Raw genomic sequence first — 27,984 nt, 5'->3', positions numbered from 1 at the left:
TATTTTCTGTCACAATCATATCAGTGTTGCTCACACAAGTTATAAAAGGGATTTGATTTACCCAATTTCATGAAAATCCTATTAGCTGCAGAAACAACAAAACAAAATACTGCGTTTAATACATGTAACAAAATATGAATTCAATATATGAACCAGTAGTGCCAATTAATTCTTTCAGTATATTTGTCAATAGTTATAATAATAGGCCTACATAATTTAATTTGTCAATATAAATAATACAGTTATGTAGGCTATATCTGATGGTGCTGACCCATATTTAGTGATAAACGCACATTTAGTAAGAATTAGTTAATGGAAGAAGCAGGAGATGCTGAAATAATCAAAAATAATGATGCCTTTATTGCTTTCATGTTGAAGCCTTTCTCTCAAACCTCAGTAATGCAACATATTCTTTGCTTCAGACAAACATGTAGAATAGAGCAGACGTCTATCTTATACACGTGTAGTTTTATGCGTAATATAGCCGGTGCAGGATTTTTTGCTCGAAATGCTGTCTATGTAGACAGCTCACTAGTCTCTGAGACACAGCCATAGTCTTTTGTTGTAATTGTTCCTTTGGTTGGGTGAGGAATATGCGCCATGCGGAACACTTTACGTGAACATGATGTTCCAGCCGAGGCCATTTCGCGGTCGGATCACTGTTTGTTTTGATGGCAACAGCGATATTCCACAAGGCTTGCGTTTGAATATGACATTTAGAAATATGAATGAAAAAACGACGTGATTTAAAAGGGAATGGACGAGGATGAGCTTTTGGCCTTTCGAGAGCGCTGGAAACAGGAGTTAAAGAAAAACCCCAAGACATCCGGTAAAGACAAAGAGGGATATTTTGGGCATCTCAGTAAAGACAGTTCATCTGTTCACCAAAGCACCAGCTTTTGGGAGAAGCAGAGCAATGCGTCCCAGCAAACTCAGCCAACAGCAAAAGACCAGCCGGAGTACGTGTCGATCGCCGAGGGTTTGTTGGACGGCAGAAGCAGTCCACTACTGGACAGAATCGAGCAGGAGAGAACGCGCAGAAAGCGCGCTCCCGACAGCGACGCGCTCGACACAGACGCGCGCCCCAAAAAAGAAAACAAGTGCCAGAAACTGCTTGAACAGTTCCTTCAGGACCTGGTAACGCTCCTGTTATGTAGCTTTTCATGACATTAACTGTGCTTTTCTTAATAATAATCCTGGATATCATTTGTTTAGAATGAGGTGAATGACATCCCATTCTTTGATGTGGAGTTGCCCTATGAGCTGGCGCTAAAGATTTTCCACTTCCTGGGCAGAACGGATCTAGGACGATGTGCTCAGGTAAATATGAGTGCATACATGTCTATTATATTATATTATATTATATTATATTATATTATATTATATTATATTATATTATATTATATTATATTATATTATATTATACAGGATTTCCACAGACATTAGAATAGCAGGGACACAACCTTAAAGGGTTAGTTCACCCAAAAATTAAATTAGAGAAGTAGTAAAGACAAATAGTCAACATTTGATCAAACTTTGAAATAGTCAATGTGACTACAGTGGTTCAAACCTAATGTTATGTAGCGACGAGAATACTCTTTGTGTGCAAAACAAAACAAAAAATAACGACTTTATTCAACAATCTCTTTTCTTCCATGTCACACAGTTGACACAGTGAACAGTACAGGCTTCTGTGTTTATGTCCGAACACCGGCTCAGTATTGGCACTGCATTCACTGCGTCAACTGCGTAGGAGACTGACCAGGAAGAGGAAAAATTGTTGAATAAAGTCGCTATTTTTGTTTTGTTTTTGCGCACTAAAAGTATTCTCGTCGCTTCTAACATTAAGTTTGAACCACTGTAGTCACATGAACTGTTTTAATGATGTCTTTACTACTTCTCTGGACCTTGAATGTTGTAATTTTGTTACTTTCTATGGGAGATAGAAAGCTCTCAGATTTCATCAAAAATATCTTAATTTGTGTTCTGAAGATGAACTAAGGTCTTGCAGGTTTCATGAGGGTGAGTAATTAATGACAGAAATTTCATTTTTGGGTGAACTACCCTTTAAGCCAAGGCACTTAGTGACACACACAAACACACATGTTGGTTTTCCATGTTTTATGGGGACATTCCATAGACATAATGATTTTTATACTATACAAACTGTGTATTCTATACCCTACCCTTAAACCTAACCATCACAGAAAACTTTCTGCATTTTTACATTTTCAAAAAACATCACTTAGTATTATTTATAAGCTGTTTTCCTCATGGGGACCAAAAATGTCCCCACAAGGATATTGCTATCTTTGTGGGGACATTTTTTCCCTATAATGTAGGGTATACCTGAACCACACACTCACACACACACTGCTCTAGCTTGTTTGTTATTCTCGCCTTCTAATAAACCTGTAATGGAATTTTGTTTGAATACTGTTGGCTCTGTGAGGGATCATGCTCATGTTCCCTTATTGGATAAATCTATTTGGAAAAACGTTTCCTAATTGCATACATATACATGTAAAATATGTGATTTTTATGATTGGTTTTTATCACCTGGAAAATTCATTGAAATTCATCAATCCAGAGTCTATTTTATTCTAGGCTGCTGATAATGTATTGCATAATTACTGGAAAAAATTAATTCAGAGAAGGGGCTTTGGTTTCTCACCACCACAAAGCAACAAATTTGCTGTAATTGCAATCCAAACACTTCTTGTCTTGTGATATTTTTGTTTTATAGTGTTTGAAGTTCAGTGGTTAATATTCTTGTTTTAGGTGAGTAAATCCTGGAAGGTGCTGGCTGAGGATGAAGTCCTGTGGCATAGATTGTGTCTGGAGGAAGGTTATAACAATGGGGCAAGTATCTCTGACTCCCCCTGCTGGAAGAGCATGCTCAGAGACTGTCGCAACACAGAGAATGGGGTCAAGTCAAACTGGAAGGTAAGCACCATGCCTTTACAAACCCAGAATATATTTTATTCTTCAACAAGACATTTATATCATATTTATAGCAGACTAATATTTATTTTTATGTTCAACGAATTTATGACTTTAATTAATTATTTATTATTAATGATTAGAATTAATTTAAAAAAAAAAAAAAATATATATATATATATATATATATATATATATATATATATATATATATATATATATATATATATATATATATATATATATATATATATATATATATATATATATATATATATATATATATATATATAATCTGAGATGCAAAAGTAATAACATTTTTCTTAAACTATTTTAAAAATTTTTAAATGAACAGAATCGTGTTGGATCCATTCGTCACCTGCAGTACGAGTTAGGAAAGGTGTTGTGTGATGTCAGTTCCTGTGCTGGTCTTGTTATCGCTGGGTGTGTTACTAAGGCATATTTAATTAATAAGCTGCATGTTTTCAATTATCCAAACACTACCAATCATATAATCATTGAATGCAATTAATCTGTTCTACACAGCTACACTTCTGGGGATGTCCGTCTGTGGGACACTCTTCACTGGGACAAATCCTACCTGCACACCACACATTCCATCAGAGATGAAACCCCTGCACCTTACGTTAGTCATGTACGTGTCAATAAGACTGTAGCTACAGCTGCTTATGAGAATGGTAAGAGATTTTCAGTTTTTTTTCACCATCTTCTTTTTGCACTTCTTTGCTACCATTAGTAAACTACATTAATTAGCAAGAACTAGCAATAAAAAAAAATACTTCCAAAAGAACTTCTAAAATTTCACGATTTACTATTTTTTTAAAAAATCAATTAAAATCAAAAGTAGTTTCTGTTAATATTATTTAAAAGTACACTATGTAACTTTTGTTCAAAATGAACAAAATTGAAATAATAAGTCAATACATCATCAATCCTTGTTCCAAAACGTGTTTTTGTCTTACCCCTGTCGGATGGTTTTCACAAGAAATTGCGTAAATATGTCACTGGCATGTCTCATCATGTCTGTGGATGGAGAAAAAATATAAACACTTGTAACTGGCTTACCATAGTGAATCAGTTGCTCCAGCTATTTTGACGTGTGTTTGGTGTGGAGTGGCATAGGTTAGTTGTCACAACTAGATGCAGCTAAAATTTACAACAAGAAAGGTTGATATGGAGTAGCTAAATCTCCAACCTTCGGGGAATCATCTGTTTTTTAAAAGAAAAGAAAATGCAGAACAGAGGAGAGTCTCCTGGCAAAAAGTGAGCATGACAGAGCTCGAAATCATTGGAATCAACATTGGCTTGGCTTTTCTGAGATGGCAAGAACTGAGGGATTTGAAATGTTGTAAAAGCAGATGCCATTTTTATTGTTCAACAGAAGAGTAAGCTATTTTGTGCATAAATTGCCATATGTAGCTCTCGAACAGAGTTCATTGTAAAGCATTATCTATTGCGAAATGTCATTTGCATCCTCACAGACATGCAGAGCCGAAGCACAGACAAATCAATGTTCTTCTGCAAAATCCATGCAGTTTTGTTTTTTAACCATTAGAGGGCCAAAAGTTACATAGTGTACCTTTTTATTTAAGGCAAGACATGTCAGGTGAATAATGTAACTAATGTAATTAATATACATCACCATACTTACCCATTTTCCCCAGATTATACAAAGAATTGCAAAAACAATTTGTGTTCTGAAATGTTATGTTTGTATATGCAAATTAGGAATGATATAATTAAAAATGCACTAATTTGTATACATTTCCAGAACAGAATTTGAACATGTTGAAAAGGTTCAAATTCTCGTTTCATTTTGTTGACATATTAGACTTAACGATTTACAGAGGGGATTGTGGATATCTCCATTTTATCACTCCATTGATTAGTTATCACTCTGCTAATTGAACTCATTTCATAATTGATGAACTTTACACAGTTATTGATCAACACTGAACTGACTTTAGCTGAATAATAACACTATTGTCTTTTTTAGAGCTGCTTTACAGCAGAATTGAATCCTGTTTGCAACATTTTCCTGTTTATCCCTGTAAAGCTGCTTTGAAACAATCTGTATTGTATAAAGCGCTATATAAATATAGTGACTTGACTCCATAAATCAGGATAGCCAGAAAATCACCATGTTTTTAGGAAGAAAATGTTATATACAATTAGGCAAACCCTTCTGTAAAAACCTATAGAATATGAATAGAAATAAAACTAGAGATTTGTTGTATGTAAGTGCTATTGAAGTGGAATTTCTGAGTCAGTGCATGAGGAAAACAGCCTTTAAAGATATGTATTATAATTTACATCTACAGACACAAATGGATAAAGTGCAATAAATAAACACTTAAAAGTGTATTTTGGATGTTTTCTTTTCACTATTCTGAATTTATTTAAAAAAAAGCCAAATAGCTCAAAATTTACAAATGCATGAAAAAACAACATTTTTGCGTATAGAGTCTTGCCTTAATAGACCTGAGCTAACATGAACTAACAATATTACAACAAACGTAACAAATGTATTGCTCACTATTAGTTATTGATGGTTAATGCTTTTCACTGAAATGGTAAATCTGATAATAATTTTTATGTACGTTTAGGGTGTGTAGATGTGTGGAGCACTGAAACCGGTCTTGAGCCCATTCACCAGTACCAGCACCTACGTAGGGTTCATGCACTGGATCTAAGTCCTGACAGTCCGGCTTTGGCCTCTGCATCAGGACCAGATGTGCGGGTGGATGCACCAGATGAGAAGGGCTACTGGAGATCAAGATGTCTTGTTCAGTTACCAACGACTGTAAGTCTAATCTTAGACATGCAGAGAGGATGCCAACCATAGTAACAGTTGACAAAATGAGTCATGCATGTGGGTGATTTTGGCACCAGCAAGGCATTCCATAGAATTAAACTGTTTGTTGCATCCACAACTCATGTATTCATCAGAGAAACTGTGTGTTTTTTCAGGTAGATGGGGTATTGGTGGTGCCAGGGAGACGGGATTTCCCTTTGGTCACAGTATGGGCAGGTGAGAGTGTTTACCTGCTGGATTCCAAATGGAAGGAAGAACAGGAGCCAAGAATTCTTCACTATGTGTACGGCCATCCAGTAACCTGTGTGGACGTGTCACCCTGCAGAGCAGCACTGGGGATCAAGAGCTGCGGATGGGGGATGAATGACGGTGGCAACAAGGTATCTGTGTCCTGAATCCTGAAAAAAAAAAAAAAGTATAATTTTTTCCACAAAGATATAAAAAAACAAAACAAAAAAACATCATATATAATACATATTAGGGCTGCACAACGATTAATTGCGATTAATCATTTTCAAAATAAAAGTCTGTGTTACGTAATATGTGTGTGTGTTCTGTGTATAATAATTATGTATATATAAATACATGCACATACATGTATAAATTTAAGAAATGTATACATGTATAAATAAATATATTTATATATATTTTATATTACATATAAATATAAATATTTTATATATACATATAATTTATTATTATATTATACACAGAACACACACACATATTACGTAACACAGACTTTTATTTTGCAAATCACGATTAATCGTTATGCAGCCCTAATACATATAAAATACATATATGCATATGAAATATGTTTTCAACATTGATAATAATCAGAAATGTTTCTAGAGCAGCAAATCAGCATATTAGAATGATTTCTGAAGGATCATGTGACACTGAAGACTGGAGTAATGATGCTGAAAATTCAACTGTGTCATCACAGGAATAAATTACATTGTAAAATACATTAAAATAGAAAACGGTTATCTTAAATTGTAATGATATTTCACAATATTTATTTTTTTATTGTATTTCTGTTCTATTAAATGCAGCCATGGTGAGCATAAGAAACTTCTTTCAAAAGCGTAAAAAAAACCAAACTGACCCCAAACTTTACTTTAGAGCCTATATACTTTCTTAATATAAAAAAAAAAAAAAAAAAACTGTATAATATTAAAACAACTTACCTTTTTTGGTGTTTTTGCCTTTATTGCAGTACAATAGTATAGAGTAGACAGAAAGTGAAGTGGGAGAGGGGGATGGGATCAGGAAAGGTGCACAAGTCAGAAACTCGTGTCGCCCGAAGCGTAATCGTGCTATATGTCAGAATGCTGCCCACAAGGCTATCGACTTCAACAAAATGCCTTTCTTTTGGTGCCTGACCTCACCAAGCACTCCTATTTTTCAATACCATTCTGTTATGCAATGCCACTTTTCATAATCCATTTAATTTATAATAAATTAAATCAAATCCCGCCATACATTTTTCCCATTGAATATCTTATTGTCAGTGTAGAAAACTAATGGGGCACATCTTGCTGTACCATACAGGTTTGAGAGACCACTTCTGATAAATGATTGGCTATTTTTACAGAAGGAGGCAAATTTAATTTCTTCCTCCATTTCCCGTTTTAAGCTGCCTTTTATGTTGCACCATTTGCATATCCATTCTGATTGGTTAATTTATGCATCAGAGGAGACATTAGATTTTCGAGATTTGATTTTTTTAAAGCTGTCACTGACCAGAGTAATCTCTTACTAAAACAACATTTAATTTGATCATATTTTCTGTTTTTAGATTAATATAAAATAAATTTTTGAGGCTGAGCCTCCCTGGCCATTTCTGGCAAAATGCCTCAGATGTAATGCTTGAGTATGACGCATTTCAACAAATGGTAGTGGTGAAATTTACACCGTGTTGACTTGATTTTTTTATTGTACACAACATTTAAAGCTTAAGTGTGTAATTTCTGAGGCACAGAATAGTAGAAATTATGACTATTACCAAGTTTACCATTGGTTAGAGAGCAATGTCCCTCCTAAACTTCATCTTTTAATTGTGCAAAAGTCTTGTTCTTATATTGCATGATGTAAGTATTAGTAGATGCTTTGTCCAAAGTGAACTACACTACATTATTACAAGGTCAATGGGGATTGAGGTGTAACCTGAGGTTTAGAGCATTGCTCAAGGGCACAGTGGTGATATTTTATGTATCATACCTCATGAGTTTTGAACCTACTGTTTTTTTGGTACACCTGCTTTGACCACTAAACCACACCACCACATGATGTCAACAAGTGCGCCTGGTGATCTCTTGTGGACGATCCCTGTTGTTTATATAATTTGAGCCCACCGGTGAAGTGCATTGTGACCGTATTCCCAAAGTCACGATAAATAAAAAGTTGCTCTGTGCTCATGTTGTTATCTTAGGAATAGACTCGTTACTTTAATTAACTCAAACTTTGGTCCCAATGCTTCTCCTAAGAGTCCCTAGTTTGTTTCTAACCTTATCATGTCGTAGATGGTGCAAAGCAGTGTTATTTTAGTATAACTAATATACTACACTCATATAAATAAAGGGTCCAAAAGGGTTTTTTCACAGTGATGCCATAGAAGAACCATTTTTGTTCGCCAAAATAACCTTTCAGTAAACAATTCTTAAAAGAACCTTTTTTTTGTGTGTGTGTGTGTGTGTGTGTGAAGAACATTTAAAAGAATCTTTTGTGGAATGGAAAGGATTCATGGATGTTAAAGGTCTTTCATTATACCATAGTTGCCAATAAAGAACCTTTATTTTTAAGAGTATATCACAATTTTTGTTAAAGGGTTAGTTCACCCAAAAATGAAATTTCTGTTATTAACTACTCCCCCTCATGTTGTTCCAAACGCTTAAGACCTTCGTTCATCTTCAGAACACAAATTAAGATATTTTTGATGAAATCCAAGAGGTTTCTTTATCACACATAGGCAGCATATCATTGCACCTTTCAAGGCCCAGAAAGGTAGTAAAGTCATCATTAAAATAGTCCATGTGACTACAGTGGTACAATCTTAATTTTATGAAGCGACGAGACAAAAATGACTTTATTTAACAATTTAACAAAGCAGTGCAGTGCTTCCGTGTTCTACGTCAGAACACCGACTTTTGGCCCTCTAGCGATTAAAAACAAAACTGCATGCATTTTGCAGAAGTACATTGTTTTGGTTGTGCTTTGGCTCTGCATGACAGTGTGGATGAATATGATTATCCCACTGCTCAAAATTATTCACTAATAGGCTTAACCAGTTAAGATGGAAAGGATTTCAAGCTTACTAGCTGAAGATGTACTGTAGATTTACCCTTTAATAAACACGTTACTTCCTTGAAAATAAATTCCAGCACAGAGACAACCATCATGAATGACCCTTCACAATAGATAATGCTTTACAATGAATTTGAGGTTAGACAGAGGTTAGAGAGCTACATATGGCAATTTATCTGTTCAATAAAATACCTTACTCACCTGTCGAGTAATTAAAACAGCATTGCCACATTGCTTTTGCAACATTTCAAATCTCTCAGTTCTTGCCATCTCAGAAAAACCAAACTAATGTTGATTCTTATTTTATTACGAGCTCTGTCACATTATCTTTTTTTTTTAAACAGGTTCAAGATTTAGCTGCTCCATGTCAACCTTTCTCGCTCATTGTGACAACTAACCTATGCCCCTCCCACACAATACACGCGTCAAAGTAGCTAGAGCAGCTTTTCTCGATTTACTGATATGACGCTCGGTCTAAAATATAAACACTCATAACAGCCTTACCATAGTGAATCAGGGTAAGACAAAAACACATTTTGGAAGAAGGATTGGTGATGTATTGACGCATTATGTACATTTTGTACATTTTGACTTCTTATTTATATTTTCTGTTTTAATTTTAATATATTTAGTTAATGTTTTATTTAAAGTAATGCATGGTTTTCATGGTTTTGATTTTAGTTTTAGTTAACGATAATAACCCTAGTGCAAAGTTTCTCCAGAGCTTTGAGTTTGAGCCGGTGCAGTCTTGTACTCGTACTCTCCTGATTAAGCCCAAACATCATGTGAAAATAGACCTTAAAATAAACCTCTCCAAATCACAATAGTCCTCCCTGCAAGTCCCCAGCGTATTTATGCAACCATTTAAATAGACAGCATTCGTGTCTGGGGGGAGATCAGCGCTCGAGGGGGAGGGATGGGTTTTCTCAGGGGAAACTGGTAGTTTTTCAGTGAAGCGACAGGCGTACATGTTGACAGTAATCAGATGAGTGCTTGATAGATGGATGCAGATGGTGTCCTGTTGTATCACACAATGCTTTGGCTCTCTTTCTGCACTGACATCACCCCTATTTAAACACTCTCATTAACCAAACGGGCACCGGGGCGGCTATTTAGAGTGAGCCGAGAGTTTGAACGACAGGACAGTTTGTCAAAGTCAGCCTCTAGTGGACTGTCTTGTTTCACTATTTAATGGAAGGTGTTACAAGAATATTTCTTGTTGCTTATCTTGTCATACTAATTTTTGAAAAAATTATTTTTGCATTTCCTAACAATACTGATATTCATAGAACATAGGCAGTGAAATGCTTCTTCTGCAAGAAGACTATGTTGTACATTTTTAGTATATGGATATTACTCCCTGCTGAAAAAAACTGTTTATACCAGTTTAAGCTTAAACTTGCTGGTTAAAGCTGATTTAAGCTGGTCTTCCAGCTTGGCCAACAGAAAAGTGCCCAAACCCTTCTAAAAGCTTTCTTACACTCTAAAAAAATGTTGGGTTGAAAATGGACAAACCCAGCGATTGGGTTGTTTTAACTACCTGCTGGGTAGTTTTATTTAAACCAACTATTGTTTAAAAATTGCTATATGGCTAGCTTAAAATGAACCCAAAATAGTTGGGAAATTAAAAACCAGATGCAATTAGAGGCAACAATAATAGAAAAAAGGTGAATGTTTATTAATAATCTTTAATATTTTATTAATCTAAATTTAATAGTTTAATAGTTTATTAATATAAATTTATTAATAAGCAATTTAATAAATGTTTATTGTTTAATAATTATTCATTGAACATTAATAAATGTTCATTTCCAACATACTTTGGGTTAATTTTAATTAAGCAATACAGTAATTTTTAAACAATAGTTGAGTTAAATAAAACTACCCAGCAGGTTGGGCAAACATTTAACCCTACCGCTGGGTTAAAACAACCCAATTGCTGGATTTGTCCAATTTCAACCCAACTTGGGTTGTTTTTAATCCAGCATTTTTTAGAGTGTGCAAGGGTAAAAAACTGCTTATGTGAACATTTTCCCCTTCCTTTAGTTTAATGCATCTCTCTTTAGTTTATGATCTCAGGACTTTATCTGACACTATTATTGCAGCACGTTGTGCAGGAATCATACTCATTTGTTTCATGTTGTGTCACTCCTCTGTGAATACTCCACAAGCTTTCATTCTAACAATTCATGATTAGCACCTTTCGCATCCGTGTGTGATGTCATGTCTGTCAGCCGTGTTGCATGTTGACAGGATTTTCAAACTGCGAGAGGGAAGTCAGATGTGCCAGAACTGACGCTGGTGAATCCAAGGTGTTTGTGTGCTATTAAATGAGAAGACATATGCCTCATTAAAACTTGTCAAAAACAGGTGGCAAATGGAGTTCACTATCTGTGAGGTCACAGAGTGAGTCATACATCATGTTTTGGTGCTTATTTTTGAACTTGAGCACATTCGGATGTTTGAATTACTGTTATTACTACTGCACGTCTATGATTACATGTAATGATTAGGATGAGATTGGGATCTCAGCAGTTTTTACCTAGACGTCTAGACCCTTTTACATGTTTTAATCTGTATTGGTTTGTTTTTTTCCCTAGCTGCTGTGTATAGTGTATGTGCTGGTCAACTGTGTTATTTCAGCTTTCTTTTGACATCATCTTTGTCTTTAAGTTGGAAGGTTGGAAGCTCTGGGCATCTGTTATGTATGTGTGTGTTTGAAGCACTGACCCAGACACACACACACGCAGATCATGCTGGCAAACCCTGAGGCACCACTTTCATGTTCAGCAGCCAGATAGGCTGGTGAAAATGTGGCACACTGTTGCACCTCCAGGTGCTGAAATTCAGAGACATAGAGCAGTGTCTCGTGAGATCAGTATGAATCTGATTAACATCTCCACTTTGATCAACAGAACTTCTAGAAGATATAAGGGCTTGAAAATTTAGAATTATACCAAGTATTACAGGACACATTACAAGAGTAAATAATGATTTTAGTTATATTTAACAGTTTTGGTTTCTACCTGATTGATTGATTTTTATTGTCATTGTTCATTAAATTAACATGTCCATTAAATTGACAATAATAAATGCAACCTAAAAGCACTAAAAATAGCTTTAAAAACCTGCTAATAAAATAACAAAATTACAAATAATATACCTAGGAAAATGTCTAATGACTACCAAACTACCTTTCAGAAAACATCAAAGGATTATAATTACCAACTGTTTTAATTTGATTTTACTGATTTGTAATGTTGTATCACTTGTGATCATTTGTGATGTTTCATCCAGCACAAAGTGCTATATTTGCTTCATTGCATCATTATAGGTACTAAGGCTTAATTTTAGATTTAGATTTTTTTTTTTTTTAAATATTGTAGAATTTTTAAAAATTGTAATTTTGTAAATTATTATTAAATGGCAATAATTGTTTATTTACATGCTTGAACCATTTTTATTATTATTTTTTATTTGAATTTTTTTTATATTTACTATTTTATTTTATTATTTTTAATTAAAGTTTAAAATAAATAAACAATTACCAACCGCTAAGTTGTTGATCACAAAAAAGCTAAGCCCGCTCTGTGAAACTGGGCCTTAATCTTTACTTCAAAACATTTTATTACACTACTGTGTATCATTTAAATATTTGACTCCAAATATTTTTTTCTATAAGATTTTTGTTTTAGATTTGTGCTGTTAAAGGATTAATCGAAATTAATTGCATCCAAAATAAAAGTTTGTGTTTACATAATATATATGTGTGTACTGTGTATATTTATTATGTATATATAAATACATACACATACATGTGTGTATATATAAGAAATATTTACATATACGTGTGTATGTGTATGTGTGTGTGTGTGTATATATATATAATATATATATATATATATATATTAGTTTTTATTTATTTGATCAATAATACAGTAAAACAGTAATATTTTAAAATATTTTTATAATTTAAAATAGCTGTTTTCTATTGTAATATTTTTTAAAATGTAATATATTCCTGTGATGTAAAGCTGTATTTTCAGCACCATTACGCCAGTCTTCAGCGACACATGATCCTTAACCTTTTCCTACATTCTTATAACAGATTTCCAAAAGTATTCATTTATTTTAAAACAATCTGACCCCAAATGTTTGAACAGTAGTTTACATGTTAATAAAGTGAAAATGGTGTATTTTCACATGACAAAATTCAATTTTGATGCAAGTAACAGGGTGATGTGTATATTAAAATGATATTTGTTAAATGTGCTCAACCACAACTCAGCAGCTAAATCACTGTTTACTTGTGTGAATGTCTCCATAACCTCCTGAATCCTGTAATGATGAATAAATCCCCAACATAATCCCAGTAGTCTGTCTTCCTGCCAGTGACATATGCACTCATCGCGGATTCATTCTAATCAGCTTTCCTCCACAAGTCTTTACATATTGTAGCTTTACATATTGGAAGCTTTTCTCGTGTCTTGATGACAAACTCCCATTGGCTGTAATTTTTGGGTCCTCTCAAGGATTTTGGCTGGCAGCACGGTGGCTCACAATTAAGTGTGTCTGGCCCAAACTGAAGGCACTAAACAGCTGGCATGAGCTCAAATCTGACATCATGCAGTTCTTCTCTCTTCTCTCTCTTTTGTTTAACATCTCTATCTGTTGCCTCAAAGTTTGCATCCAATTTGGCTCATGCTGTTGTCTGTCCTTTGCTCACTGTTTAAATGGCAGCTGATGCAATCAGTTAACCAGTCTCTTTTTTAGGATTGAATTACCTCAGAGACTGTTTTATGTGAGCGGATTAGTCAAAAGCTTCAGCTGTTTTAAAGCACCTGCAGGAAACTGATGGTACAACAATCAATAATTGAACACTTTATTTTTCTGTGATCTCAAGTGAGGTGGAAGTGAGTATCATGGTTTGAAGTTTAAAAATCCTGCTTCCTAATATATTGAAGGAACACTGTAAACCCTAATGCTTAAAACATTTAATTGGTTTGAGTAGGGTAAAGTTAAATTAAACAAATTAGTTCAATCAAATTCACTTCTGTGAGTATTGAGAACTTTCTTTTTATTTTGCATTCACAAAACTGACACATTCTAAGTAATCTGAATTGAATCTGAGTTTTATGAATGTATTTATTTTAATTTAGAACAACTTAAATTTAACTGGAACTGGGCTGGGATTTCCCAGCATGCTTTTGCTATGCTTTGACACTCAAAAGGGAGAGTAAATGCTAAAATTAAGCATTATAGAGTGTTTTTTTTTTTTAAGTGAGTGATAAAGGGCCCTATTTTAACAATATAATGTTCTGAAGTGCATGGCGCAGGTGCACTTACACCGTGTCCGAATCCACTTTTGCTAGTTTAACAACGAAAAATGGTCTAAAAGGGTATTACCTAGTCTCTTAATCAGTCATAGGTGTGTTTTGGGCGTAACGTGCAATAAACCAATCAGAGTGTCATCTCCCATTCCCTTTAAAAGCCAGATACGCTTGCACCATGGCGGATTTGCTATTTTCATGGCGGAATTTGCAAGTGGATTATTGCAACTTTTATTTTTAATATTTAGCATGTTTGTGTGCTGCTGCGCGTCCCTGTGTGTGTAACAAGGAGAGTGTATGTGACTTATGCACCCGCCTATAGGCGCATATTACTAACGCGCCCTTTAAATAACAAAAATAAATAAATACTGCGGCATTAACTCTAGACCAGGTTTTTGTTGATCAATGGCCCAGTCATTTTCAGTTGCCTCAAAATAGCAATGTGGCAACAATGCACCTGAACACACCTCGTTTTCGAACCAGCAGGCCCATGGGCGAACAGATGGGCGAAAGTGCATTTGCTGTTTAATCAACATGGAGCAGGACGTGAAAATGATAACTGCATCGGGCTGAAACTAGCAAAAAACGCACCCTGGTGTCGTGCCTGGCATTGCATTGCGCCAGGTCTATGATCGGGCCCTTAGTAGTGTTTAATATTTTGCTATGCTAATTTAGAAGAGTGCCTGTTATGTTGGGGGTTACCATCATGGTGACAAGTGGAGTATGAGCTTAGTTTGTGAACAGATATAGGTTAAATGTTCTATATTGCCATACTCTTTCAGCAATTGCTATGCAATTCTAATGCTATCAAAGCATTAGCTGTGTATAAGTCGGGTGTGCCTCATACGTCCTGAAAAGTGAAGCTGTGGGCTCGTTGATCGCCCCCCCTGGTGGCTGGATGCAGTACAGGTCATAAATCTGTCGGAGCTTCGAGGGGAGAGTGAAGATAACGAACTATTAATTTTAAATTTCTGCATTATTTCACACTGACAAAATGAGTTGTTCAGCATTAAACTGTACTAACCGACCTACAGCATCTGACGGATCACTGAACTTTTTTCGGTAACGTTGAATGTGGGCATTATAAGCTAATTAATAAATGTTATTAGTTAAGATAGCACGCCTAAAATTAACCATGACGGGAAAAAGCAGGTGATCGTTATCTGAAAGTTACTAATTATTTTTATGGGTATAAAATAATAATTAGCAGGACAAAACTAATGATAGCCTACTCTAATTAATTATAGAGCACTGTCTACACCAGTCGATCTCCTGTAACATTAGTTTAACTTGATTTAAAATGGCAGGACCGTTTCTGACATTTTAGAGTTGTTTCTAGTGGCATATTATATTAAGTTTATCTACTGAATTTGCGGTTTCAAAAATATTATTGGTCTAGAAACAGAACATAGCCTATTATTTTATAGGTAGAATTTTAAATTGTGTACAATTTATATAGCCTATTTAAAATACAATGATGACGCAGTCATCTGGGCGGAAGTTTGATACCGCGACTCCGGCTCCATTGTCGATTCCTTCTGCGCATGCCCAGGCTCCAAACTAAAGTTTTTGTCTAACACGTCAGTGGCCATCATCATACGTTTTACATTCAGTTCATTACAATGGAAGGAAGCGGCGTCGCGGTGTCCATCTTTTTTTACAGTCTATGGTAGAAGTGCATAGTGTATAGTGCGTCATTTGGGACACAATTAGCAAGTGTTACCAATTAGAAAGTTAGCATTTATTGAATTAGATAAAAGCTAGCCAAGTATTCCACTACTAGAAATATTTAAATTGAGATTGCATGATAATTTTAAGTTAATTTTGTGAATTAGCTTACTCAAATATGTTCAGAGTAAATAAAATGTATGAGTAAAAATCTGCCAGTTCTGTGTGCTGAAAATGCAAAGCTGAATTTTCACCAGTTTTCAGTGTCACATGATCCTTCACAAATCATTCTAATATGCTGATTTGTTGCTCAAGAAACTATTGTTATGATCATGTAGGAAACAACTGTTGATAATGATTTGCTTAATAATGCTTAATATTTTTTATGGAAACTGCCTGTGATAAATTTTATTTTTTAGGATTTTTTTTTTTTTTTTTAGAAAGTGTAAAGTTAAAATCAACAGCATTTATTTTTGCTTTACTTGAATTGCATCTTTTGTTCAATAAAAGTATTCATTTCTTATTAAAAAAAATATATATATTATTGACACCCAAATTTTGTATGGTAGTGTACTGGTCAGCTCAGTGGAACATCAAATCTCTTTAGATAAAAGCATCTACATAATGAGAATCTTTAAAAAGCTATAATGCCAGTTAAACAGGTTGTTTCTGTTGGTTTATACTGGTTGTGTACCTGAAATGTTGAAAGTGTTTTAGAAGTTCAGAAGGCATGCGAGACTTGAGAAACGTGTTAACTGGCATCTGTGGATGCAAGCTGTGGGCCTGACATTTGAACCTTAGCAGGTGTTACCGCACAATCCTGCCAGTTTTACAATCTATCTTCCATCTCACCAGGAGCAATCGTCCTCTCTCCTCAGATTCAGGTGTACAGCCTGGAGACCAGCCAGTGTGAGCTGACCGTCGGGAACTCGGCAGGAGACTTCACCTGCGTCAACTTGAAAGACAGCCCTCCTCACCTGCTGGTGTGTGGGAACAAAGACAGGCGGTACGACACACTCGCAAACATGTGTACCTCATCTATCACTGTTACATTGGCACACACACACATGTTTCTGTCTGGCAAATTAAAGCCTCCTGTGACTTGAGTTTCCTAAATGTGGAGAGTTTGATGAGTTCCGACAAAATAGTAGCACTCTCATTTACACCTGCAGCTGGTGTGAATTGTTTTTTTTTAGGTTGTATTGCATTTCTCTAATTCAACTAGTTTTATTTTTTAGGGTTGAGGAAACGTTTTGAATGTGTGTATACTGTACATCATGAAGCCTGTTGAGCTTTGGTGTTCTTTGGTGCTTTGGTGAGCTTTGATGTTCATGTGTGACAGGTTTGAATTGTGTGCTTATCTCATTCCTCACTCTCATCCTACTATAGGTGAATGTCACAAAACCTTTTAAGAGCGTGTTTTGCATAATAATATAACTTAGATTACATATTTTTCAGTTTTACTCAAATTAGGGTGATGCAAAAATGAGTACACCCCACAACAAAAACTACTACATCTAGTACTTTGTATGGCCTCCATGATTTTTAATGACAGCACCAAGTCTTCTAGGCAAGGACTGAACAAGTTGGCAACGTTCTTCAAGAATGACCTCTTTTAGAGACTGGATGCTGGATGGAGAGTGATGCTCAACTTCTCTTCAGAATTCCCCATAGGTGTTCGATTGGGTTCAGATCAGGAGCCACTGAATCACTTTCACCCTGTTCTTCTTCAGAAATCCAACAGTGGCCTTAGATGTGTGTTTAGGATCATTGTCATGTTGGAAAAGTGCACGACGACCAAGGGCAAGGAGTGATGGTAGCATCTTCTCTTTCAGTATAGAGCAGTACATCTGTGAATTCATGATGCCATCAATGAAACGCAGCTCCCCGACACCAGCAGCACTCATGCAGCCCCACATAAGGACACTTCCACCAGCATGTTTCACTGTAGGCACCATGCATTTTTCTTTGTATTCCTCACCTTTGCAACGCCATACAGTTTTGAAGCCATCAGTTCCAAAAACATTTATCTTGGTCTCATCACTCCAGAGTATAGAGTCCCAGTAGTCTTCGTCTTTGTCAGCATGGGCCCTGGCAAACTCTAGGTGGGCTTTTTTTGTGCTTGGGCTTTAGGAGAGGCTTCTCCAGCACCCATGCATGCCATTTTTCTGCAGTGTACACCATATTGTGTCACGGGAAATAGTCACAAATATATATAGACAAAAGTAAAAAGTAAAAAAAGAAAAGAAAAGAAAAAAGTTTCATAATGTCCCAACACACATAATATTCAAGTCATAATTTTCTTTTGACTCTGTTTCACCCCAAAACACTATAATTTAACATTATAATAATAAGAATATGCTGAATTATTGACATTTTAAACATTTTTTGCTAAAAATTAATTTACGTGGGGTGCGTTTCCCAAAAGCATCGTTAGCCAATAACATCGCAAATCATCCGTCATTACTAACATAGTTCTGCGATTTGGTGTTTCCTGAAACTAGTTCAAACGAACATTCGCAAACTGCATCTCAAACTTGTGTGGTTGGAACAACAGCTCTCGAGCTGTGGTTAGAAGCATAGTTTCTTGTTTTTATGACATGTGGACTGAATAAATCCTTATCTTGAGCAAAATAAGCAAGCTGACATTAAGTACAATGTATATCTTTTATTTCGAATATATTCAAATGGCATTTACATGTTTTAGTTTGTCAAGAGATTTTAAGCACCGTTTTTGAAGAGTGCGCATGTGCATACATGCTCTAGTATGTAAGAACGAGCCTATGATTGAATCTGGAAATAAAGCAAAATAACTGACAAAAATGTGAAGTAGTCCTCAGATTACATGTCTGTCTGTAATTTATAGCAGAAAATCTAGCATTAATTCGATCTCAAACGGATTCATTTAAAGAAGTTGTTACTCCACCACCTGCATGATATCATTCACCAACGTGGCTGAACGACAATATGGTCATGACTAGCTATTGATTTGCTCAACTACGCATCTTACTATGGTAGCGAAGCTGCGAGTTTCGTTGTTGTATGTGAAACGCATTCCTGGGTACTGCCATGTTTGCATGATGCATGCAATTTTTTTTTACATTCTTTAGCAATTTATTCGCATTCTATTCACTTTTCCAAGTAGGAATTTGGAAATTCTGGCTTTGCAAGTTGAAAAAAAGTTTAAAAAGCATATTAAGATTCATCTAAAGAGTAGAAAAGAAATGATGTGATTTAAGAGGGCAAATCGGGACACAAAATCGAACCTCCCCCATGTGCACCACAGCTCACTGTATCTGGAGCACATGCGCTAACCGCTAGACCTCAGCTCTGAGAACAGAAGTTTTTGATAAATATGCTGGTTCATTGTTTACTGGTCACATACAGAAAATTTGGATAGTTTAATAGATTTGCATTAGATATACAAGATTAAAGCACTTAGAATAAAACCCTCCTAATTATTTCCAAAGTGGAAAAACTTTTTCCCCCACAGCTGTGGTCCTTTCAAAGCACGACAAGCACTCTGTCTTGCTCTCAACTATTTTTGGCTTACCTTGAAAATCATTTTACGGAAAGCATTTGAAAAGCTCAGGCACTTATAGAAGTGGGAATGGGAATAATGAAAGCTCTCGGTTTGAAAGGATGGTGTTATTGTCAGCGGTGCATCACCGAGGGCTATTGATTTAGTGGACAAAGAGATGTTGGAGACGAGGAGAGATGCGGTACATCTGGCCAGCGGACTCAATACAGAAGCACAAGCACGGTCCACATCTGATGCTTGCGTCTCAATTAGTCTTTGCCGAATAAAGAGCCATTTCATTGACACTTGTGACAGCGGGAGCGCTACTTTGGCAGGTGGAGAGATGCTTGGCAGGTCTTTGTAAATAAATTCCAACTGCATCTTCGCTCAGACACTATATAGAGTGCCAAGAGGGAGGACATGATGTCTCTCTGGCCAGCTGCGGTGTCTTTTAAAACATCGCTTTTTTGTGTCTTTCCCTGTCTGTCTTTCCACGGTTACAACAAAGCAAAAGCTCTCACCTTTTGTTGGTCTTTGATGAATGAGCGAAGCGAAACACTCCTTGGAGTGTCATTTTGGCTGTAATGATTTGACCCCATCTGATTCATCGGCGGGCAAAACACCAAACAGCCCAGAGGAAATGAGGGCTTGGGTCCTGCCCTTTATTAGCGTGGCCAAAGGCCAGGACCTAATGCATCAGTTCTGCTTTCTAATTTGTTCAGCCTCAGTGCTGTGGAGAGAGAAGAATCTCTGTTTCTGTTGTTGTGCCTGATTGGATCTGCCTGGACAGACATCTGAACAGGAAGTGTATACAGATAGAAGACATAAGTGATGGGTATGTTCAGCATCATGCATGAAAATTGTGAACAGATTGATGATGGTTGTTGCTTTTTTGGAAACCGAAACATTTATGGATGAGTGTCCTCAACATTGTTGGGGAAGCTTCTGCCTTCTGATTTTATTAGTCATTTAAGAACCCTTCTTTGATTTAAAAAAAAAAAAAAATCACATGCTAATTTATATAGTGCATTAGTGTCCACCCACTTTTTCATCAGCATTGGTTCCAGAACCATTTTTTTTTCCCCACAGGGATTTAAAAAAAAGTATTTGTTAAAGCATTATGAGCCATGAACCATCTTAACTAGCTACAAAGTGAATCACAATATTAAAGGTGTTAAAGAGGATGTTTTGTTTTATACATTTTTGCAATATTACTTGAAACTGTCTTTACTAACTGATAAAAGACTATTTATTAGGTGCACTGAAAGGAATAATATTAATATACATCATCTGTGCACGAGGTAGGACCTTAAAAACATCAGCCAATCTGCCGATGATCGCGTAAACGATTGGCCCTCTGGCTTGTCAATCACTGTCGTGGCGTTCCTTGTGAGAGACGTGCGCGGCTGCGCGCTCCAGTAACTTTCCATACTCCACAGGCACCGCATGCAATGTTTTTGTCAGGAGACAGGAGTAACAACTGCAGATTATGAGTTACCTGCGGTGAGTCCGACATAATGAATCCACTAACACGACACAGCGAATGCCGGTGGTAAACACTCGTGGCTGTTCTTACGCATGCGCTCATTTGAAAAAACTCACTAACAGTCTTTGGTTTCTCAGTTGACGAAAAGATCCTCTTTAGCACCTTTAAAATTGTTTTGAAGCAAAAGAAATGTTTGAAAATACTTTTTTTGTATGTCAGAAATCGAACAGGGCATTACTATCAGAGATATCGTGTTGCATCCAGTGTAGACAGCATCACTCATTATAATGGGTTCTGTTGGTTTTTTCATGCCGCTCTCATCTGATGTAGACACAGTGAAAGAACTACAATCCCATGAAGTATTGCGAATAACATAATCACAATGGAGAAATATTAAACTATTCATTTAAAGTTGTTGATTTGAATGGTATCAACAAAAGCATTAATTAACAACCTTGGAACTCACAGTAGGTCTGTGGTACACAAACCTACTAAAAGGTCTTATTACTAGAAAGGAAAATTGTCTTTGTAATCTTTAATCAAAATCTGAAAATGTACTTCCCCTGTGGAATGGCCTTCCTTCTCTGATGATATCAGTTAGACAGCTTGGTTAGAACTACAATCTGCTGCAAGCTTTGACAACGAACTGAATGGAACATCTACTATTCTAGATCAGGTCATTCCCAGAGTGAAAAAACAAGCCACTATTTTTCTCATTCAATATTTCATTTCACTCTGAAAATACGTTACAATACTGAAGTTAAGTCGGTCACAACTTCTGGTTCATGCAGACTTTAAATTTATCATTAAAAATCCATTTCCCTATGGAGAAATTGAGTTCAACTCAACTATTGCACTCTATAACTTGAATCAAAGATCCACAAATTTCATTGGCTAAATCTTTTATCAGTGACCTTTTCTCTCTGTCTTTTTTACTTTTATTTTTACATAACATATATTTTGCATATATTGGGTGTTTGCTTTTTTGGATTCTATTGTTACTGTTGAAGTTACACTTAAACAAAAGCTCAGGTGTTTTGCTTCAACTGTTATATATATAAATGTGGTTAAGTTAATGATGATGATGATGATGATGGTGGTGAGGCGGCCCATGTGTGCTATCTGTGTCCATATACTTATAATGGCCGCGTGTGTCCTGTTGTCTTTTTGCTCACGGTTGGTGGCATTGGAAGTTCCTGAGTAATATTCTTGATTAATTGAACGAAGCCTGTCTGCTGACAGCTCAGTGAAACTAGATCTTGTTTTAGCATTAGATTTATGACCGCTGCAACCTGCCAGTAAATATATTACTGCCTCATACAACAATAAATGCTTCGATGAAATTAAAACAGGACAATAGATAGGCACATCCTCATAATTACTTGCAGCATTAAATCCTGCTTGGCTATGCATTAACGATTCATTGTGACTAATATCTTTTGTCCTCCAAGTGTTGTTTTTTTTTTCGGTCCAGGAAAAATTTAATTTTGTCGATTATCTTTTGGAAAGCACCAGCATAGAGTCATTCTTTGGCTGCCTTCGGTACCATTAAAGAGGACAGATGGAATTGAGCTCCTTTGGGCCTGTAAAAGTAATTTCTTTAAACCAGCTACTAATGTCATCTCACAGTGGTGCTCTGTTAGAGAGAGAGAGCTGTCATACTGCAATTTGTCTTGCGTAGTCAGACGTTTGACTAAAGTATGGTCCACTTTGCAGTTTATTCTGGCCAAAATCCGACCATTTAGAGACTGTCGGACACATCATGCTTACCAAAGCTAATTTTCTTTTCAGTTTAGGGATGGGTTTTTCTAAAATGGGTTATTGCAGTATATAATATATTAATGTATTATATATAATACTATATTATAAAAATATTACAATAATAGGACAATGTGGAAAAAAACTTAATAATAGCACAGCAAACGACAGCCAACGAAGCTTAATATAATGCACTATTTTAAATATATATTTTGCATGCTACTAAAACACTGAGTATCCTAGAAGTTGTGTAAAATCAGCCAATCCATTCATGGCTTGCCCAGTAACTTTTGTGGCTGATCACACAGAACACATTTTTCCATTCCGCTGTGTTACTTTTACATTGTTTTTCAATGTAAATGTTACTGGTCCTAATCGACCTACTCTGAGCGGGATACAAACTGGCATGTGGGCAGCTAACAAGTCAGTCACTAGTGTGCTTCTTGAGATCAGGGGAGTGAGGTTTACCTGCAAAGCTCTCACTAGCTGGGCTCCGTTACACTTACCCCCCTAAACCTCACTCCCATCCGGGTCACGGCACCAACATCCTCCTCAACCCGCTCCAAGCTGCATTCAAACTGGCTATTCCATCATGGGAGGCGGGACTGTTAACAAGGAAACTAAAGACTGCAGTCTGTAGCGTCAGTCGTAGTGCGCCTCTTGAGATCAGGGGAGTGAGGTTTATATGCAAAGCTCTCACTAGCTGGCCTCTGTTACATAAACACGCTCTAGACAGACATCTTTGACCGTTGCGCTCATGGCTTACATCTTTTGCAGCGTCTTGTGCATGACACGGCATTTTAAAAACACGGTCTTCAAGTTAAATAAGTTCAACTTCATATTTTTCATTCCACTGACCTATTTCTCGCGTTTTTAACAGCAAAAATGCTTTCTGTGTGAACTGGCTCTTTGTGTGCAGTATGGATCATCAGGCTGCATGATTTGGGGAAAAAAAATAATTGCGAATTATTTATTTATTTATTTTTCCTGATTTAAAAAACCCCCCAACAAAACCATTGTCTGATTTCATTGCTGATTTCAAATATGAAATGTAATCGTATGCTTGGTGAACAGCTTTGGACAATTTGATGTTTCCCCATTCAAAGAGATAGGAGCTGTATTTCTGAGAGCAATGTAATACATTTTGATGCCTCATAAAATCACATCCTTTGCAATTTGATAATCACACTAAGCCCTGTTGCAATTTTGTTTTTATTTCGATTAATCATGCAGCCCTATCAGATGGTCTGTGCTTGGACTACTCTCACTTTAAGTGTAATGTATTTGAAGTAGTAATGACATACAGTTTCTCTTTTTCAGAGTGAGAGTGTTTGACTTGCGTACTGGCTCCTCAGTCGTCTCTTTATATGCCCATCACATGGGCGTGACCACCGTCCAGGCAGATGATTGGAAGGTTGTGAGCGGAGGTGGCGAGGGATTGGTCAGTGTGTGGGAGATGAGGATAGGAGCCAAACTCTGGGAAATGCATAACAGGTGAGAATGTCTGAACGCTTCAGATAAAAGCCTCTGCCAAATACATAATTAAATATAAATAATAATTTATCTGAATAAGTTATTTGGTGAGTCATTTAATCCTAAAAAGCCTGATTATCCATAAAGATGCTCAAATTTATAAGGCCTCTAAATTATTAGCATGATCAAAACTTTGCAGAAAAACCTGTTGTACACAATCTACTACATGCCTTCTGTTGTCTGATTGGCCTTTTAGTATTATTGTAAAAACCTCCATCTTCAGGTCATGGTTCTCGTGTCTTTTTTTCTGTGAAATCTTTACTGATTTTTATTAATTAAACATAAGAATAACTTTTCTATTGTTAGTAATATTTCAAGATAAACACTTACTGGACTGGAGCAGTCCAGTCCATACCATACCTCTTTGTTAGAAAAGTCATTAAAATGTGAGAATCAAATTTGGCATATCAGGGTTTTTAGGCATGTTTATTTGTACATCTTTCAGTCATCATTACATGTTTTGCTACCCACAGTAAAAACTGATATTTATATTTATTTTATTTATAAATATCAGTTGTTAAAATATAAATATATTCATTTTATGTAGTAAGTAGTCTGCTCTACTGTTATAAAGAAGTCATTGCATTACATTACAAACTATCAGAATTTCATCCTACTTTTTGGCCATAAAATAACAGCAATATTGTATAATTTTGCTTAATTTTGAATAAAACTTTTTCCTCTTCACGTATGAGATCCATATTCTCTTATATCATACTATATGAGCCATAAAATCCTGATTTAATAAATGATATATATTCAAAGTTCTTTTTAAAAAATGTAAAGGTGCCCTAGAACGTTCTTTCACAAGATGTAATATAAGTCTAAGGTGTCCCCTGAATGTGTCTGTGAAGTTTCAGCTCAAAATACCCCATTAGGGCTGTCAATCGATTAAGAATTGTAATCTAAATTAATCTCATACATAATTTTTGCTGTGAAAGTATTAAATATTTCAATTCGAATGAATCGATGCAGGGTTTTTCCTGGGCCAAAAATGGTCTTCGGTGGTGACAGACATGGTCATCCACACAAACAGTAAAAAGTGCCCTACCCATGTGATCTGCGAGCCCGATACTGACAATAAAGTACCCGTCACTCTCACTGTAATTCTTTCTCTTTACAAAAAAAAAAAAAAAAAGTGATTTTATAGCTTTGTAAGAGAAGATGCTTTTTTGCTAAATCTGAAAAGTATTAAAAAGTAGCATTTTATATTAACTAATAATATAATTTTCTACAATATACAACTGAATGCACCTAGCTAACAAAAACTTGCTTTGTTCTGGTTTCACCTCACTCCAGTCTAAACTAACTGATTTTATAGGTAGGCCTAATTTACTACAGATTGTCATTTAAATAACCTGAAAATATTGTGGATTATTGAGGCTAATTTTACTAACCACTCTTGCTAAATGGGGTAAGCACACTTGTGTTCTCATTTCAGAGTTGTTCGAGTAAATGATTCATTATAGACCGTGTGGACAGTTCCACAGACATCATAAGTTGTCATGACTCATTAAAATGAATCTGTTCAAATGAGTCATTAGGTCGCGAATCGGACATTAGCGGACGTTGACGCGTTGCATGCGAATCGCAACTGTTATTAGGACATCGCAAAAGATTTGTCAACACAGAAAACACTTCACCACTGTATAGGATTTTCTTTTTGTTTACTGAAAGTGTGGTTTATGTCAGCTGCACGTGCAGGGCGCCTGTCAGAGAAGATGAGGTGACGTTCTTTTGAGCACTATTCACACCCAATGGTTATTCTGGAAAAACATTCTCCGAATGCGCCTCGTGAAACATGGATTTGGTCTTACAAACTTTTAGCATTGTGTCAGTTGATTTAGATTATTATGTGTGAGGTAGAGAGAGTGCAAAGACGGTGCTTACTTTGAAGAGAGCTCGCGCGCACGAGGGAGGAGCTCTGCTCGTTCTGTCCATCAGCGCAGCACCAGTCGTCTCCCTCCTTCATTTTACAGTTGAATGGTGGCTAGAACGGCTCCAGGTTTAAAGGTCAATACGGAGTGGATTAATCTGCGTTATTTTTTCTCAGATTAATTAATCGAAATTAACACGTTATTTTGACAGCCTTATACCCCATCGATTTTTTTAATATATTTTTTTTAATAATAAAACTGCCTATTTTGGGGCACCAATAACTATGCACCGATTCAGGCTGCAGCCCCTTTAAATCTCGCGCTCCCTGCCCCCCGAGCTCTCGACTATAATACAGTGCATAAACAAAGTTCACACAGTTAATATAACCCTCAAATGGATCTTTACAAGATGTTCGACAGCTCTCTTGTCTCGTGAATACAGTAATAAACGATGGTAACTTTAACCACATATAACAGTACATTAGCAACATGCTAACGAAACATTTAGAAAGACGATTTACAAATATCACTAAAAATATCATGTTATCATGGATCATGTCAGTTATTATTGCTCCATCTGCCATTTTTCACTATTGTCCTTGCTTGCTTACCTAGTCTGATGATTCAGTTGTGCACAGATCCAGACGTTCTGCCCTTGTCTAATGCCTTGAACATGAGCTGGCATAAGGAAATATTGGGGGCGTACATATTAATGATCCCGACTGTTACGTAACAGTCGGTGTTATGTTGAGATTCGCCTGTTCTTCGGAGGTCTTTTAAACAAATGAGATTTATATAAGAAGGAGGAAACAGTGGTGTTTGAGACTCACTGCATGTCATTTCCATGTACTGAACTCTTGTTATTCAACTATGCCAAGGTAAATTCAATTTTTGATTCTAGGGCACCTTTAAATATTTTGTCTGAAGGCTCAATAAACTTTAAAAATCTTTTTTAAATAAATCTTTAAAATAAGATTTTTTCCTGACTATGATTTCCTATGTCAAGCTTTACAGAGTTAAGATCATTGTTTTCAAAAGCAGTAATGCATTTCTGCTACATAATAGTTGTTGTGTCTGTGAACAGGCACCCGGTTCGCCACATACGGTTCAACAGCAGCACTCTGGTGACGGCCAACATCCCTGATGAGAAGAACCCTCGCGGGGCTTGTATCACAGACGATGACCTCACCGCTCACCGCAGGTAAAAACAGATATGACATTATGTTATGTTATCTTTGCTATTATTTTTCCCATCTGTTTATTTTGTACTTTCATTATTTCTTTAGATACAGAGGGCTGATCTGTCACTACGACTTCTCAATGGACTCATCTACACAGGATCACATTCTGCCCATCTGTAGGTCCAACTACACGGAGTCCTCTGGCTACAGCTATAACATTGGCTTGGCGATGCCTTATGACATACTGAAGGGCCCTTAGATTGGCATCTGATACACTGTGCTTTTGGGGCAAGTTGGACTGGAAAGATTGAATTTGCTATTTTAAGATGATCTGGGGTCATATTTCTTAAAGCTTATTCTTTATTTAACCATAATTTGTGTAAATTCAAAATTTTTGATGACACATTAAGATGTGTTTGAGGACTAGAATTACTAGATCTTTGTTTTTATAAATTGTATCATGTTCTGTCCTTGCACAACTTAGCATATAATACTATTAAATTATCATCTGAGAAGATGAAATACAATCATACATTAAGTTTCAGT

The 27,984-nt window shown here is 36.1% G+C and overlaps 1 protein-coding gene across 1 annotated transcript; it reads left to right on the top strand.

Annotated features, from left to right (window-relative positions):
• Nucleotides 1-4: 4 nt before the first annotated feature.
• fbxw8 (F-box and WD repeat domain containing 8) lies at nt 5-27,977 on the top strand. The gene is made up of 11 exons (XM_067406746.1): nt 5-1,137; nt 1,216-1,320; nt 2,782-2,946; nt 3,299-3,387; nt 3,490-3,641; nt 5,571-5,767; nt 5,935-6,159; nt 16,962-17,089; nt 24,168-24,341; nt 27,342-27,458; nt 27,544-27,977. Exons 1-11 carry the CDS (start codon nt 757-759, stop codon nt 27,695-27,697), a joined length of 1,887 nt encoding a protein of 628 aa, XP_067262847.1. The 5' UTR covers nt 5-756; the 3' UTR covers nt 27,698-27,977.
• Nucleotides 27,978-27,984: the final 7 nt, after the last annotated feature.

Source organism: Chanodichthys erythropterus, chromosome 13, assembly GCF_024489055.1.
Source record: "Chanodichthys erythropterus isolate Z2021 chromosome 13, ASM2448905v1, whole genome shotgun sequence".
NCBI lineage: Eukaryota > Metazoa > Chordata > Actinopteri > Cypriniformes > Xenocyprididae > Chanodichthys > Chanodichthys erythropterus.
This window is presented reverse-complemented; position numbering and strand designations above follow the sequence as displayed.

What these genes read in the sequence shown, in the direction of transcription:
- fbxw8 (XM_067406746.1), top strand. Translation starts at nt 757, where the DNA reads ATGGACGAGGATGAGCTTTTGGCCTTTCGAGAGCGCTGGAAACAGGAG. An exon ending in TGAATGACGGTGGCAACAAG is followed by an intron (nt 6,160 to 16,961) that starts GTATCTGTGTCC and finishes CTCTCTCCTCAG; the next exon opens with ATTCAGGTGTACAGCCTGGA. An exon ending in CTCTGGGAAATGCATAACAG is followed by an intron (nt 24,342 to 27,341) that starts GTGAGAATGTCT and finishes GTCTGTGAACAG; the next exon opens with GCACCCGGTTCGCCACATAC.